This window comes from Gasterosteus aculeatus, chromosome 1 (assembly GCF_964276395.1).
Source record: "Gasterosteus aculeatus chromosome 1, fGasAcu3.hap1.1, whole genome shotgun sequence".
Lineage (NCBI taxonomy): Eukaryota > Metazoa > Chordata > Actinopteri > Perciformes > Gasterosteidae > Gasterosteus > Gasterosteus aculeatus.
The window spans coordinates 1,039,877-1,054,344 of NC_135688.1; the positions used below are offsets into that span (position 1 = coordinate 1,039,877).

General features: G+C 45.8%; 2 protein-coding genes across 6 annotated transcripts; both read left to right on the plus strand.

The window, feature by feature from the left end:
* Positions 1–4,113: 4,113 nt before the first annotated feature.
* Positions 4,114–8,052, plus strand: LOC144410311 (uncharacterized). Of its 2 annotated transcripts, none has more exons than XM_078106257.1 (5): positions 4,114–4,376; positions 4,698–4,747; positions 7,050–7,119; positions 7,228–7,457; positions 7,765–8,052. In XM_078106257.1, exons 2-5 carry the CDS (start codon positions 4,711–4,713, stop codon positions 7,875–7,877), a joined length of 450 nt encoding a protein of 149 aa, XP_077962383.1. In that variant the 5' UTR covers positions 4,114–4,376; positions 4,698–4,710; the 3' UTR covers positions 7,878–8,052. The 2 variants fall into 2 exon arrangements, with proteins under 2 accessions (XP_077962383.1, XP_077962372.1); XM_078106246.1 differs by having other exon boundaries at positions 4,241–4,376; positions 7,204–7,457.
* A 646-nt stretch (positions 8,053–8,698) lies between these two features.
* Positions 8,699–14,420, plus strand: usf1 (upstream transcription factor 1). Of its 4 annotated transcripts, none has more exons than XM_040186847.2 (11): positions 8,699–9,088; positions 9,519–9,565; positions 9,687–9,736; positions 11,148–11,260; positions 11,385–11,498; positions 11,784–11,937; positions 12,841–12,928; positions 13,009–13,067; positions 13,154–13,281; positions 13,655–13,783; positions 13,871–14,420. In XM_040186847.2, exons 2-11 carry the CDS (start codon positions 9,558–9,560, stop codon positions 13,958–13,960), a joined length of 933 nt encoding a protein of 310 aa, XP_040042781.1. In that variant the 5' UTR covers positions 8,699–9,088; positions 9,519–9,557; the 3' UTR covers positions 13,961–14,420. The 4 variants fall into 4 exon arrangements, with proteins under 4 accessions (XP_040042781.1, XP_040042772.1, XP_040042763.1 ...); XM_040186838.2 differs by having other exon boundaries at positions 8,788–8,888; positions 13,154–13,248; XM_040186829.2 differs by having other exon boundaries at positions 8,790–8,888.
* The last annotated feature ends 48 nt before the right edge of the window (positions 14,421–14,468 follow it).

Consider the following 14,468-nt stretch of genomic DNA (forward strand, 5'->3'; position numbering starts at 1 on the left):
CTTTGCAAGAAACAAACAGAGACTGAGTCCACGAGGGTTTAATTCATATTCAGTACATATGTTAAAGTTCGGCTTCCTCTGCCGAGAACATCAGAGATTTGACTTCTGATTGGTCCAGCGGGCCGAGTGACTCCTGTCAAACAGAAAGCCAGCGAGCAAATTTCACTATTTAGTTCAGGATGAACTCCAGCTTTTAATAACCAAACTGCTCCAGCGTTTTTTACATCTGCAGTAGTGGTTTGATTTGTCGTTTGCTTTGTTGTCGATGCATTACTGACTTACTTACTTTATACTGCTTTAAATACTGCTGTGTAGTTTAATCTGTAATACATCAATACATTGAAAGTATATGAACTTTTGTATGTAGATAAGACTCCAGAGGGCATAACAAAGCACCAATAGTATTTTTTTGACCAAAAAAAAAGAAATCCTACCATGACCCATGATATGTATGGCGGGAAGTTGGACTCTAATCAAACGCCCTCTCAAATCAACCCAACTTGTAAGTTCTGCAAAGTTGCCCTTTACCCAGCGTGGGATGTTTGATTTGTGTCATCAACAGTTCTTAACCTTAACGCAAGGGCCAAAGTATAGTTTTTTTTCAGGTAAGTAAACATTTGTGAACTGATAAAATGACTTACAACACAGAAAGCAATGTGCTTACTCTTTATTTATTTAAATCCATAATCCACCCAAACTGCAAACATGAGTTTTGTTTGATTGTGGACCAATTTTAATGATTTCTTGGCGCTTGCAATGTTAATCCTTCCTTTTGCTTTTTGAGTTCATGTTTGAGGAAATAGCAGGGAAACACTTTGATTTCTGAAAATGATCCCCCCTAAAAACCCAACCCGGTGCTGCCGACCCGTCTCCAATCGTAGTACCAAGATGTTGAGTAGTTACCACCGCCGCTGAGCTGCAGCGTTTTGTGAATCCATGGAGGAAGCTGCCAAGTCGTCGACATCGGTTCAAACAATGTGACTCATTTGTGAGCCATGTTAATATTTTCTCCACCAGTAAACAGAAAGAGGTCATATCTGGACTGAGGAGGAGTGACGTAGCGCTGGTAGAGGCCTGTCAATCACTGTGTAGGCCCGCCCTAAAGCCCAGGAGCAGGAGAACAGAGGGACATTAATGAGTCATCAAAGGATCCTAACAAGGTTGTTGTGTGATATTTTTTGTTTTCTTTTATTAGTTTTCACTCTAGTCACTAGTTTAAATGTGTTAACCATCAGACCAACAGACCAATTAGTAACTGTTTATCAATTATTCAGGGGATGAAAAGGGTCAATGGACGTTTTTTCTCATCCATCCATATGAACTGCTTCCCTAAAAGAACTAAATATCTCAGTGAGAAGAACGTCCGTAATAATGCTCAAACCAGATTTGTGCTTATTTTAGTTAAGCCCTGACCTAAAGCATATCCTAATTTAGTGTCTATTTGACTCTAAATGGACCATCATTTACTATGTGAGCATCATTGACCATAAACTCCTGATTACAATGTTTCCTCACAGAATAAATCAAGAGGGAAGTGGAGTCATTTCCTCATAGACGTCTATGGGAGCAGAGGAGTCGCCCCCTGCTGGTCACTACAGAGAAGTAGAGTCATTTCCTCATAGACGTCTATGGGAGCAGAGGAGTCGCCCCCTGCTGGTCACTACAGAGAAGTAGAGTCATTTCCTCATAGACGTCTATGGGAGCAGAGGAGTCGCCCCCTGCTGGTCACTACAGAGAAGTAGAGTCATTTCCTCATAGACGTCTATGGGAGCAGAGGAGTCGCCCCCTGCTGGTCACTACAGAGAAGTAGAGTCATTTCCTCATAGACGTCTATGGGAGCAGAGGAGTCGCCCCCTGCTGGTCACTACAGAGAAGTAGAGTCATTTCCTCATAGACGTCTATGGGAGCAGAGGAGTCGCCCCCTGCTGGTCACTACAGAGAAGTAGAGTCATTTCCTCATAGACGTCTATGGGAGCAGAGGAGTCGCCCCCTGCTGGTCACTACAGAGAAGTAGAGTCATTTCCTCATAGACGTCTATGGGAGCAGAGGAGTCGCCCCCTGCTGGTCAGTGGATGAATGTTCTGTTCTCCAATCACAGGCATGCATTCGCCAACCGAAGATTTGCATTTGCGTAACTAGCTGTTTAGGACGCGCCAGTGTTTGTAGAACTAGGGTACTAATACGGTAAGACTCTAATCACATGTCAATGCATCAACCAGCATTTCGTTGGCCTCTCAACGTGGCGAACCGTCGGCTAGCAGCTAACGTTACAAACAACGGCAAAGAACCTCACAGAGCTCACCGTGTTTACGAGTGTTGCTACGGCAACACTCTGAATCTCAAAACAACAAAACATATAGAAGGAATTGGACTCTGCAACAAAATGTTGCAAAACAATTTAAGCGTTATCACAGAGTTTGCAAAACATATTTGTCAACCTTTGTCAAACTGAGAATATGCAGGTTCACCTAAAGATTCTGAGGTTGTACAATCGGGCTTGAGGCTTAAAGTTATTTAGAGACTGATGAAACACACAGGCCGGGGTAAAGGGCACAACTACGTAGATTTCGCCTTGTTGTGTAAGTTCTGGTGTGTACGTTGTGCTTATGGTTGATCATTTTCTAAATTTCTCTCTGAAAAATCAACAAATAGTGAGACCTGAAATCAGTAAAAGTGAACTCCTACATGTGAAAAGCTGCTGCCTGCATGAAGATAAGTAAATACATCCCCCAACATAACGTGTGTTCCAGGACACGGTGGTGGCTCTTCAGGCTCTGGCTCTCTACTCCACTCTGGTGTTCAGTCCCGGAGGTTCGAGCGCGGTGACGGTCCACTCTCCCAGTGGCCAGCTCACGTTTGAAGTGAACCAGAAGAACAAACTGCTCTACCAGGAGAAGCTGCTGCAGGAGACGACAGGAAAGTTCAGCCTGGAGGTGAAGGGTGATGCCTGTGCTGTGATCCAGGTCAGTTCGTGTCCCCCCTCCCAAACAGCCCAGTAGGTGGAAGGTGCACGTTTTTAAAGACGAACCACGTTAACCACCAGATCCTTAATAAAGTCTAGAAATCTGATCTGTCATCTGCATAAAGTAAGACATTTCCCCCCAAATCTACGCCCCAAACCTTCTAATGAGCACATTTTCATCCAAAGTAACAGCCAATTCTTTTTTTTTTTTACTTTTAACGGGGGAATAGATTTAAAGTTAAAGGAAATTACAATCTTGTCTTTAACGGTTGTGCTAAATCTTTTACTTGCATTTAGTCAGAATGGTTTATGCTAAACATTATTCACAAGAATGAAAGATGTGAGAGTTAATCACCGAGTCGGCATCTGATCCAACATGTGGAAAATGGATCCTCTAGAAACACAAACTGTTCTTCTCCATCCTGATCATCATTCATTTGAACCAACGTGAGTAAAAGACAGATATTCTCGTTTATGAATATTACACTTTGTGAAGCTACAGCCCTCAATGACCTCACCAGTCATCACCATATTGACTCCTATGTTTACTGTGACTGTTCATCAATCCCTCTTCTCTCTTTTCTGTGGTTTTGTACGGTTCCATTAGCTTTGTTCGTTTCAGAGAAGCTTTTCCTCACAGCCGAGCTCCACTTTTCAAGGCGTGGCTGTTTTCTAATTTCTCCTTGGGGAGGGAAATCCAGGAAATTGAAACATAATGGTTCCACTACATTAGTACTAATGCCCTAAACTTCAACACGCTTAATTTCCACTTACAAGGTTGACGAATGGGCCGAGCACAGAGGGGAAATCCTTTGGGCCGATTGAGACAATGTGAAAATGTTGAAAACTAAATTAATTTGGCGGCAAAATATTTTTAAGTTTTATGTTGTGTGTGACAAAAAAATAATTGGCCTTCATCGTTTAATCCTCAAATAAGTAAATTTTTCTCTTTTTAGTGATTTATTTCCTCAGTAAACATTGTAAACATGAGTTTATGGTCTCTAGTTTCAAGTCTTCTTCAACACAACAGGATGTCCGTTTAGTGACTGATGGTCCATTTAGAGACAAACCGACCATGAAGCAGGGGACGCTTGGGGGCGGGGCTACACGCTGATTGTTACTTCCTATTCGCTGGTTACAAAAAAACAGATGGTTCAAAACATCCGTAAACAAACCAACGAGTAATGTTACAACGACTTCGTCCACTAGTACTCAGTCCATGTTGCAGAGATGCACTTTGGACGCTGTCCCTTTTAATGTCTTAAGTGTCTCGCAAAAGAAAACACGTGAGTCCTGCACAGCGTACGGCAGACTGCTTCCCTCATTGGGTCCTGCCCACCACACCCATCCCATGATCACTGCCGTCCACCGCCTCCATCCTCCGAGTCACGGAGGAGAGAAGAACACACCCGAGGTAAGACGCTGGAATACTCCAATCACACACACACACACTTTGTATTTTCTCACATGAAGGCTGCAACTGTTGCGCTCGGCCGAGGGTTGCTTACATGTTGCATGAGGTCAGACGGGGTCACTGCTCTCTGCGTAGCGCTGCTCTTTGCTGGGATCAATAATGATGTTTAATGAGGAGTATTATGAACACTTTATTCCTTTAAATACACCTCGGTTTACATTTGTTTTCCTTTTTGTGCCAAAAGAACTCACATCATTTGGATCAAATTGGTCATAACATTTCATTTTCCACGGTGACCATTTTCTTTGTTTTTGTCAAAAGTTGGATCAGGAAGATGAACGTCTCTTTGTCTCTCCTGCTCCTCCTCACTGGTAAGCTCGCTGCAAATCACAGAGAAATGGATTTTGCTTTAGGCTGATGTCAGAATAACAGAATGTAAATGGTGCGTTTCGTGCTGCATGAGCTATGATCATAGCGGGTGATGTGAGTTTGTGGCTTTGAGATACAGGAAGACACAAACAACATCTTCATGGCTCCTGTAACGAGCTGATCCATCAGCAGAACCGGCCTTAATCGCATTGGAGGGATTGGATTACATCAGCGTTACACTATCGGGTCATCTTTACATGTGTGCGTCTGCTGTTGTTTCTGTTTTATCACTGATTGACGAGCGTTTAATCCAAACTGATTCATTTGTCAAAACCATCTGGCTGAGATGTTTTAAATGTTCTACAACAAAGGAAGTACAGTAGCCAGAGAGTCTAATACGCCTGTCAAGTGTACCATGAACAACATATAATGTTTGTCAGTGTAAAATAAGACTTTGAGAACACGTAGATGGAAAGACGTGTGTGGCACTAGGAGGTGTCACTCGTTCCTTCTCTACCCGGCTGAGAAGAAGAGTCACTGGTTCAAACACATCAGGTAACATCAGAGAAAAGGGGATTGGATTAAGTTTGAGAAGATGCCCAAAAGCCACCAAACTGAGATGGATGCACAGCTAGGAAGTTGGGCTACTCCGCTACCCAGAGGAGATGACCTCACATCTTCACACAGACCTGCACCCATTGCGGTCCAAGATCAGGCTAAAGTGACTTACAATAAGAACATTTCAACCATAAGGAAACAAACTCAGAAGAACAAGAAACCAGAAAGTCTAATTTCATTAAATAAGATTATTTACAACAACTTGCTGTAGATAAGAACCATTATAAGTCCAATGTAAGTGCTGCAGGTAGTTAGTGTGTTAGTGGAGGTAGAGTGTGAAGAGGTGTGTCTTTAGTCTGTAGATGTGAAGGCTCTCTGTGGTCCTGATGTCTTCACAGACCTCCTTCCACCATTTAGGAGCAGGACAGCAGAGAGTGGAGATCTAGTGGAGTGTTTTGCTCTCAGTGAGGAGGAACAAGCAGTTTATCACATGCAGAGCGGAGAGGTCAGAGGTCGGGGTGTCGGGTTGGACCAGGTCCTGGATGTAAGCTGGACCCCATCCATTTACAGCACGGTAGTATCAGTGTTTTGAACTGGATTCCAAGCCTGAGACACCAAGTTCCCGAAGGGAGGAGACGAGGATCTGGTGGTTGACTGTGTAAATGCAGCAGAGAGGTCCAGAAGGACGAGGACAGAGGACAGAGAGGAGCTCTAGCAGTGTGGAGATGCTCTGAGAGCAGTCTCTGTGGAACGGCCTTGAAGCCTGACTGGTGGGGGTCCAGGAGGTTGTTACGGTGGAGATAGGAGGGGAGTTGGTTAAAGATCACACGTTCAAGGGTTTTGGACAAAAAGGGTTGAGGGTGGGTTTCTTCTTCTTGTGAAAGAGGAAAGCGAGGGCGATAGAGGTGAAGTCAGTGGGACGCAGGTGATAGGAGGTGGGTTTGAGTAAGAGGAGCGTATGTCAGCTATTCCTTTGGTAAAATAGGTAGATATATAGGTAAAGAAATAGGTTAAAAGTCTCCTGAAAGAAGGGAGCTGATAGAACAGAGGAGGCCAGTCACTGAAAACAGCGACCGCTAAAGCAAACTAGCAATCACGTTAACTTAGAACAACAACACATTTAGCAGACTAACTTGGTTTAAAGAAAAGATACTTAGTCTGATTTCGGGTCGTCTGGATGTCTGAAGGCCACGTAGTCGAGATGCGTATCGTGGTGCTGAAACGAGACACGTTTTCCTCATCTTGAGCTTTTGATTTGAAGTTGACATTTTATCTGATCAGAGAATAGTTTTTTTGCTGCTTTAAATTTCTCATCATGCAAATGACACAGTAATGTTTTTTCTGTTTTTGTTTGGTTTGTCGTGTGAAAGTTGGTGGATGACAATAAATGACCTTTAAACCGTGATAACATTACATTTAACATCGCTATGTTAGCTAGCTAGATAGCAGGCTAAGGTAACAATGGTGTTGACGTAAACAGTCGAAGACGAGAGATTAACTTCCAATAATGACCTTTTAAATTGACAGACATCATGTGTACAATTAATGGCACGATTCAAATGATCTTTTCCAAAATAAGGTCAAACACGCAAAGGACTTCAGCTCTCAGGTTTGACTATAGAAAAATACTTGTTTTAGAATATTAAGAATGTGTTTAACAGCTGTGAAGTGGAATCCTAAACTCAGAACATGGAGAGCGAGTTCGTTGAAGGGACTCACACTATGATGAGATGTTTTGAACTGCAGGTTCAGCTCTGACCTTGAAGCAGGGGAATTTCGGCCTTTTGACAGCTTGCACCTCCAACAGCGACCTCAGGTTGAAGCTCACGAACACATTCTCACATTCACTGCACTTATATCGGCCTTTCGACATTAAATGAAGTGTGCCTTTTGAGAACAGTGCCGTCGCGTTTGTCTGTCGAAGGCTGGACTGCCATTATGCGGATTGTCCCGGGTCGCCGCCCTTCGACTGCCTTTTCTGGAGTCCGGACGGGCCCCTGCCGGCCAGCCAGTCCAAGCTATGCAGACCCGTGATCCCCGACCATCACCTGCTGCACAGGAATAAAACCACCACTTACTACTGCGTGCTGACGCGGCGGAACCGCAAGGAGGAGAAGCGGATCACAATCGACTACAGCAGTCGTAAAGGAAGAGGTGAGACGCAAACGTCTCGCTGAGCGTTCACACTTTCCCCGGCGTCACGTGCTCGACGGGCCCTCGAGCCTTTGTGCTCCCGTGGACGACAGTGAGCGGATGTTAGTCACTGATGGGCTGCGTGTGTGTGGCAGCTGCTGTCATCAGCGTATGGATGGACGTCAATGGGTGAATGATGACATGACGTCGGCTGAGGCTTTGGATGAAAGCGTCAGCTAAATGACCTGTGATGTAACGTGTGCATTTATTTCGCAAACAAGCTGCTTGTGGTCGATTCACTTTGACGTTTCTTGCGCTTCCTCTCCAGGTTACATGCAGCCATGTAAAAGCGCCGCGGGCTTCCTGCTGCACCGACCTCCGACCTTCCTGTGGCCGCTGGTGATCCTATCGGTCCTCGGGCCGGACCGCCGTGCATCATGAGGACGCCGTGAGGACGTGTGGTCCTTTACATTCAGCTGTTGTACATTTGCCTTACTATATATGCATACTTAAGGCAAAGGTTAAACTTTTAAAGACTTTTGTAATGACATTTGGAAATCACTTTCAAAGAAATCTGGCAGTAACCGAAGCTGATAAATAAAAGAATCTAACTTAACTTTTGGGTTTGTAAAATCTTTCCCTACTACAGAAAACCTTTTTTCCTTATTCACGTGCAAATTAAAAAAGGTTGACTTTTTTGTGCCGTTTGCCTCAGATTGAAAAACATTACAACACTTTTGATCCGTAGCCGATAAATTATTGTATTTTGTAATTCAACCCGCTTAGCTTCTTTTAACCTTCACCACCAGTGAACCTTCTGAGAGCCGCTGTGTTTTTATACTCACGTGACCCTTGTGAGCCAATCAGATCCCCTATAAGACAAAGCAGCTGGCGCCTAATAGTCCGGGCGCTAGAGGTGATTTATTGCATTACATTAGAGGTCATTTAGCAGACGCTTTTATCCAAAGCGACTTACATTTACATTTCTGACCCATGGCTTTTTTGCCCGGGGAGCAATTAGGGGTCAGGTGTGTTGCTCAGGGACACTTGGACATGGGACATGGGGCAGCCGGGACTCGAACCACAGACCTGTTTGCAGGGGTCCAGGAATGGTCCAGCGAAGGGAGGACTTAACAAGTTTAGTTTAAAAGGTATATTATATACACAATGAGTAGGCTAGTTCATAAGTTGTATATAAACATCTACATTAAAAAGCCCCAATGTTCGACAGTAGAATATAGAATATTTTGATTCTCGCACCATGTCTACGGAGAATGCGGCAGCAGTATCGACCACTGACCGTGGATCAGATATCCGTCATGCGTTCGCGTTTTCAGGGTTCTATCAACTGATCGGGAATCACATTCACGACAATTCATTCTGTCGCGCATGCGCATTGCAGACAGGAAGGCTCGCGCTGTTGACAAATATCGGGGGAGGGACCACTGCGGCGTAAGTAGATCTTTGTTCATTCTTTACTCAACGTAATTCGGTATTTTGTGTGGGTTCTAGCCCTCCTAACAGCATCTGAGATCATTCTGGGTATCCTTGGGCGTGGAACAGAACTAACAAAGTTAGCAAAAAAGTGAAAGTGCTCAGTTGAACATCTGTAAAAGAAAACCACTGGGGCCGAGTGGCAATGTAGCAGAAAGGTAGGATCCGCGTTAAGCTAGCCGGAGTGAACTACGTGACTTCCGGTGCGGAACCCCAACGTAAAACGCGTGTTAGGTATATATGACGAATTTATTAGATTAAAGCGCACACAAGATACAAATCCATTGTAAGTCTGTATTTTAGCAAGTTAAATGGACACGCTCCGTCATAATACTGTGTTTGTCACACATAACACCCCCTGCGACCCTTTTTCGTTTGTCCCTCTGTAAAGCGCTGGTTTTATTTTGAAGGCGGATACAGTTTCCGTTGCTACCCGCTAAGCTGCCTACGAGCTTCGCTTTTACACCGTTCAGGTTACATTTTCGTTGCGCGTCGCTGTTTAAAAACCACACCGCTGATCGATATCGTTCCATTTCGATCGAAGTTTTTCTTCCGTCTCGTCGTCACGCTAATGAACTTGTGTCTCAGTCTGGCTGTGGGTCTCCTCGTCCACGACCGTCGGCAGCGATGAAGAGGTGAGTGGGAGTTAACGTTAACCGCCATTGTTAGTTTATAGCAACATTAAAACTGAGCTAAGCTAAGCTAAGCTAATTAAGTATCGTATCTCATTTAACTGCAGTATTTTAATGTGTGCAGCCAACAGAAGAGCCCCGAGCCAGATGGGAGTGTTGCTGTCAACGAGGAAGGTAAACCTATTGTTTTAGTATATTTATTAGTGTCATCTTAACTGTTGGAAAGAAGTATATAAAGTAATTTTGTATATTGTTTTGTATGTGAAACAGCCCATTTCAGTCACCGTTTAATCAAACATTGTTCTTGTATTTCTTACTTATTTTATCTTGTTTGTATAGTTAATTCTCCATAGCTCTGTTTTTATTGTATTTTCTCTTAATGTGGCGTTTATTTTGTTGTATTTCGCAAGAAATGTTGTCAGTGTGACGGAGCCTTCACGATGACGTCACAATGTATGTGTCCGTATCGCTATAGCTACATACATTGTGACGTCATCATGAAGGCCCAGGATCCAGGAAGAAGGCAGCGGTGCTGAAGGGGGGGACATGTGGGGGGGGGGGTTGCAGGATGCCGCTCTGATGGGACTGAATAGCTCCACTAATTAATTATCACCGATCAAAGGCTGAGTTTGAACTGTCAAAAAATGACCTTCTAACCACTGCTCCTCCACCTGTGAGAAACGTCACGGGGTCGACGAAAGGTGGGTAGGAGAGTTCATGAGGAGTCAGGAAAGGACAAGGCGGTGTTTAGTGAATCGACTCGACGCTTGTCAGTGACGTCAGTCTGCAGCGGCTACAAAGAAGCGTCTCCGATGCTTCCTGTGTTATTGTGAGTCCTGCAGACGCACAACAACAAACAACCCGGTTCAGAGGAAAACTTTATTAACATAAACGGTTACTCACATGATCTGTGTTTCTACGTCATGATCGTTATTTCTCCTGTGTGTGTGTGTGTGTGTGTGGTTATCATGGTGATGGCACGGAGATACAATCTATATTTCTGTGCGGTGAGAAATCCGACTCTACCGGCAGTTTAAAAAACTTGTACCTTCTGTTTCCTCTGAGAAATGAATCACCAGTTTGCATTGGTCTCCATGGGGCGAGTGGGGGACTGTGTAAGTCTGTTAGCTTCCACTTAGCTTCTGTTAGCTTCCACAGCCACATGACTACATCCAGCGCACACCTTCCTAGCTAGTGATCCAAAACCAAGAGGCATGAAGAGGAGAAATTGTGGCAATGCTGGTGAAATATACATATTCTCCCTGATCCAGAAGCTGCTGTCCGATACACACCAACGCAAATCCCAGAAACAGTCTCAAAAGCTCATGAAACCTAATCCGTGGAATAGATCTCAACCAGCTGATTATTTCTGTTTAAATAGATGCCAATGTATTAAGGCTTAAATGGTGGCTGTAGCTGAAGGAGTGAGGGAGAAGAAGCATTTGACGGTTGAAGACATTTGATCCATAACCAGCACACGTGGCTGGTTGGACCTGGAACACATCGGGTTTTATTTTGGACATTTGTAATAATCTATGTGAGCCCACCCTGAAGCTGAATAACATTGGACCTTGTGCTCCGTCAGGCTCTGTAGCCACGGCTGAGGACCCGGCAGCCATCGCCGCCATCCAGTCAGCCGCCACCTACACGGACCAACCCATCAAGTACCTCTTCAAGACGGAGGGGGCCGGCGGCCAGGTGGGGGGAGGGCTTCTATTCCCACAGCGAGCATGCAAACAGATTTATATTTGATCCTCATGACCCACTTGGCCCCATGGTGTATCTGTAAACGCGTTGCCGTGGCGACGATCCGTTCATACAGGTGACCTACAGAGTGATCCAGGTGTCCGATGGCCAGCTGGAGGGGCAGACGGACGGGGGCGCCGCCGTCAGCCTGGTCTCGGGTTTCCCAACAACCAATCCGAACATCACCCAGGTGAGCGGCGCGCCCATGAATCAGCACACACGTATTTATCTGCAAACACAAACAATTAGTCCTTAGACAGGAGCTCCTAATCAATCGACATGCGTATTGAACCTTGTGTTTGGTGCTTGACTTGTGTGTTCACATGAAGTAGCGTGCGGTCACACATGATGGGAAGCCGCCTCTCGCTGGTGGCGTTCAGTCGGTTCCCGCGCTCCACTCTTGAAGACGCCTTTAGGTCGTGATGTCGGATGACATTCCTTTGTACCGCTTGAGTTAACGCGTCTTCGCCGTCAGGCCGTGTTCTCTCAGCCCGACGGGCCGGAGGGCGACGCCGCCGCCGAGACGCAGTACACGTACTACCCCGCCACCATCGCCGACGCCACCACGGGCACCATGGTGACCACGGTGCAGGCCTCTGACTCGCTGCTGGGGCAGACCACGCCCACCGGTAAATACCGCCGAGACACGGAAACACGAGCGGTGTGTGAACCGGACAGAAGTTCCCTATGAAGTCCATCGCTGTGTAGCCCCGCCCCAAAACATACCCGTCACCAGCTAGCTGGCAGGCTAGTTAGTTAGCTAGCTTGTTAATTCCATCCCATTGTTTATTGCTGCTCTCGTCACATGAATTGAGTCACACAGTATCTGCGTCCTCTCTCTTCCTCGTCACCATAGCAACGCAAAGACGATCCCCGGTTCCTTTGTGTCAATGTCAACTTTTATTTCTATAAAGTAAAGCACTTCTTTTAAAGCACTTTTAAAGGCCCAAGTGCTTTACAGGATGAAATAATCAGCAGCAATAAACAATACGAGCAAAAACAGTGAAAGGCAAACAGATAAAAGATCCCACACAGGTGACTTAACTCAGCCAAAGGTGAACACGTGGGTCTTAAGGCGAGTTTTAAAAGTAGAAAGGTCGCAGAACGCAGAGGAAACAGCCACTACTGCGAAGGCTCCGTCTGCTTTGGTTTTAAGGAACGTTCAGAAGCAGCTGGTCAGCTGACCTCAGGGAGGGTTGATTAATGAATGTTCTGGGACCGGTCCATGCAGAGACTTAAAAACACATAAAAGATTCTTAAAATCTATTGTGAACCCAACGGGACGCCGGTGGAGAGGAACGCACCGTGTTTCTTTGTCCCGTCAGGAGACGGGCCGCTGCATTCTGCACCAGCTGCAGACGGTTGAGTTCTGATCGGCCGATAGCGACATACAGGGAGTCCAAACGAGAAGATAAAAGCGTGCACGACTTTTTCATGACTTTGTGTGCGTTAAACTGACCGCAGTCGTCTTATTACCTAGACTGAGCGACTTGTCGTTCTAAGCCTCTGACTTTGAGCTTTTACTCTGACAGGGCAGGTCTACGTGATGATGTCCCCCCAGGACGTCCTGAACGGGTGCAACCAGAGGACGATCGCCCCTCGCTCTCAGCCGTACAGCGCGTAATGACATCGCCGCTAGAGTCCTCAGGTAGAACCCTCTGACTGGCGGCTCTTTAACTCTGTTTTCACCCGTCCTCCAGGAAGCAGGAGGCTCCTCGCGGGTCCCGAGACGACAAGCGGCGCGCGCAGCACAACGAAGGTCAGTGGGCGCGGCGTGGATTAGTTACTAGAGAAGCGCCCGGCGGGTGGGAAGGAGTTAAAGAGTCTCGCTGTTGTTCCCAACAGTTGAGCGGCGGCGCCGGGACAAAATCAACAACTGGATAGTGCAGCTGTCAAAGGTCATCCCCGACTGCAACATCGACTACACCAAGACGGGACAGGTGAGCTCAGAGAGCAAGGACTCGCTCACACAGGTACATGTTTGAATGAACGGCTTCTTTAGATCAGTAAATGTTCAAAGCTCGACTCATAGACCGATACAAGTACTGGTACTGCTCCACGTAGCAGACTAACAACAATAACAATAATAATAATAATAATAATAACAATAAAAGGAGTGAGAGCGCTGTGACCTGACGACCTTCTTGTATTAAATGGTGCATTTTAAGTGAATAGCTAGTTGGTTGTGTTGAATATCTGAACCTCCATGTGAGATGTTACTCACGTTGATGTTTATTTCTAAAGTTGTTTGTTGTTCTTTATTACTGAATAAGAAGAAAATGCTTTGAATTAAAGTAGGACTGAGGAAGATTGGCGTGCTGACTTGTGCTGCTCGTTGCTCCTCAGAGTAAAGGAGGAATCTTGTCCAAAGCCTGCGAGTACATCAAGGAGCTCCGGCAGAGCAACCTGAAGCTGGGAGACGACATCGGCTCTCTGGACCGCCTCCGGGTCGACAACCAGCTGCTCCGCCAGGAGGTACCGGAGCCTGAACGTTAACGCTAAAGTGTGATGGGGGGGGGGGGGGGGGTCTTAACACCTCCTAACCTCTGTGTCGCCGCTCAGGTGGAAGACTGGAAGTCCAAGAACCAGATCCTGAGGAACCTGCTGCGACAGCACGGCATCGCGGGCTCCTCCAGCACGGAGCCCCAGTGAGGAGCCGGGACCCCGAATCTCTGCAGAGGCTTCGGGAGACTCGTACGGGCTTCTTCGCCCCGTCACACAAGCGTGAATATGATCAGGTCAATAAAACCCGATAAGAGGGGAGATGTTTATTAGCCTCCAGAACAGCTCGCTCTTAAACGCCACCGTCTCATCTTCATATTAACCTTCTTCTCTGTATGAAATGCACTCGCGTAGAAACGTTTGTACCCAAGCTTCGACTGTCCCGCTCTTCTTTTCTGCTTTGTATTTTGTTTTTGTACGTTTCCTGGGGGATGCTTATTACATTGCAACAATGTAACTCACTTAATAAACGGTGTGGGGGGGTAGTGGATAAGCATTGCATTGTAGGTAGGCTATGTCTTTCTAATAAACAAATAAAAAAAACATGAAATAATGTATGCGTCATAAGCCACTTTCAGCTGTGTTTATTAAAGTTGGTAAATTGTTTAAACCATGTAGACGTGTTTCTTTTCCCCATATTCTTAAGTGTATAAGTATA

What these genes read in the sequence shown, in the direction of transcription:
- usf1 (XM_040186829.2), top strand. Translation starts at nt 8,826, where the DNA reads ATGCGCATTGCAGACAGGAAGGCTCGCGCTGTTGACAAATATCGGGGG. An exon ending in TGTTGCTGTCAACGAGGAAG is followed by an intron (nt 9,737 to 11,147) that starts GTAAACCTATTG and finishes GTGCTCCGTCAG; the next exon opens with GCTCTGTAGCCACGGCTGAG. An exon ending in CGCTCTCAGCCGTACAGCGC is followed by an intron (nt 12,929 to 13,008) that starts GTAATGACATCG and finishes CCCGTCCTCCAG; the next exon opens with GAAGCAGGAGGCTCCTCGCG.
- LOC144410311 (XM_078106246.1), top strand. Translation starts at nt 4,711, where the DNA reads ATGAACGTCTCTTTGTCTCTCCTGCTCCTCCTCACTG. An exon ending in TCTCCTGCTCCTCCTCACTG is followed by an intron (nt 4,748 to 7,049) that starts GTAAGCTCGCTG and finishes TTTGAACTGCAG; the next exon opens with GTTCAGCTCTGACCTTGAAG. An exon ending in ACCTCCAACAGCGACCTCAG is followed by an intron (nt 7,120 to 7,203) that starts GTTGAAGCTCAC and finishes TTTTGAGAACAG; the next exon opens with TGCCGTCGCGTTTGTCTGTC.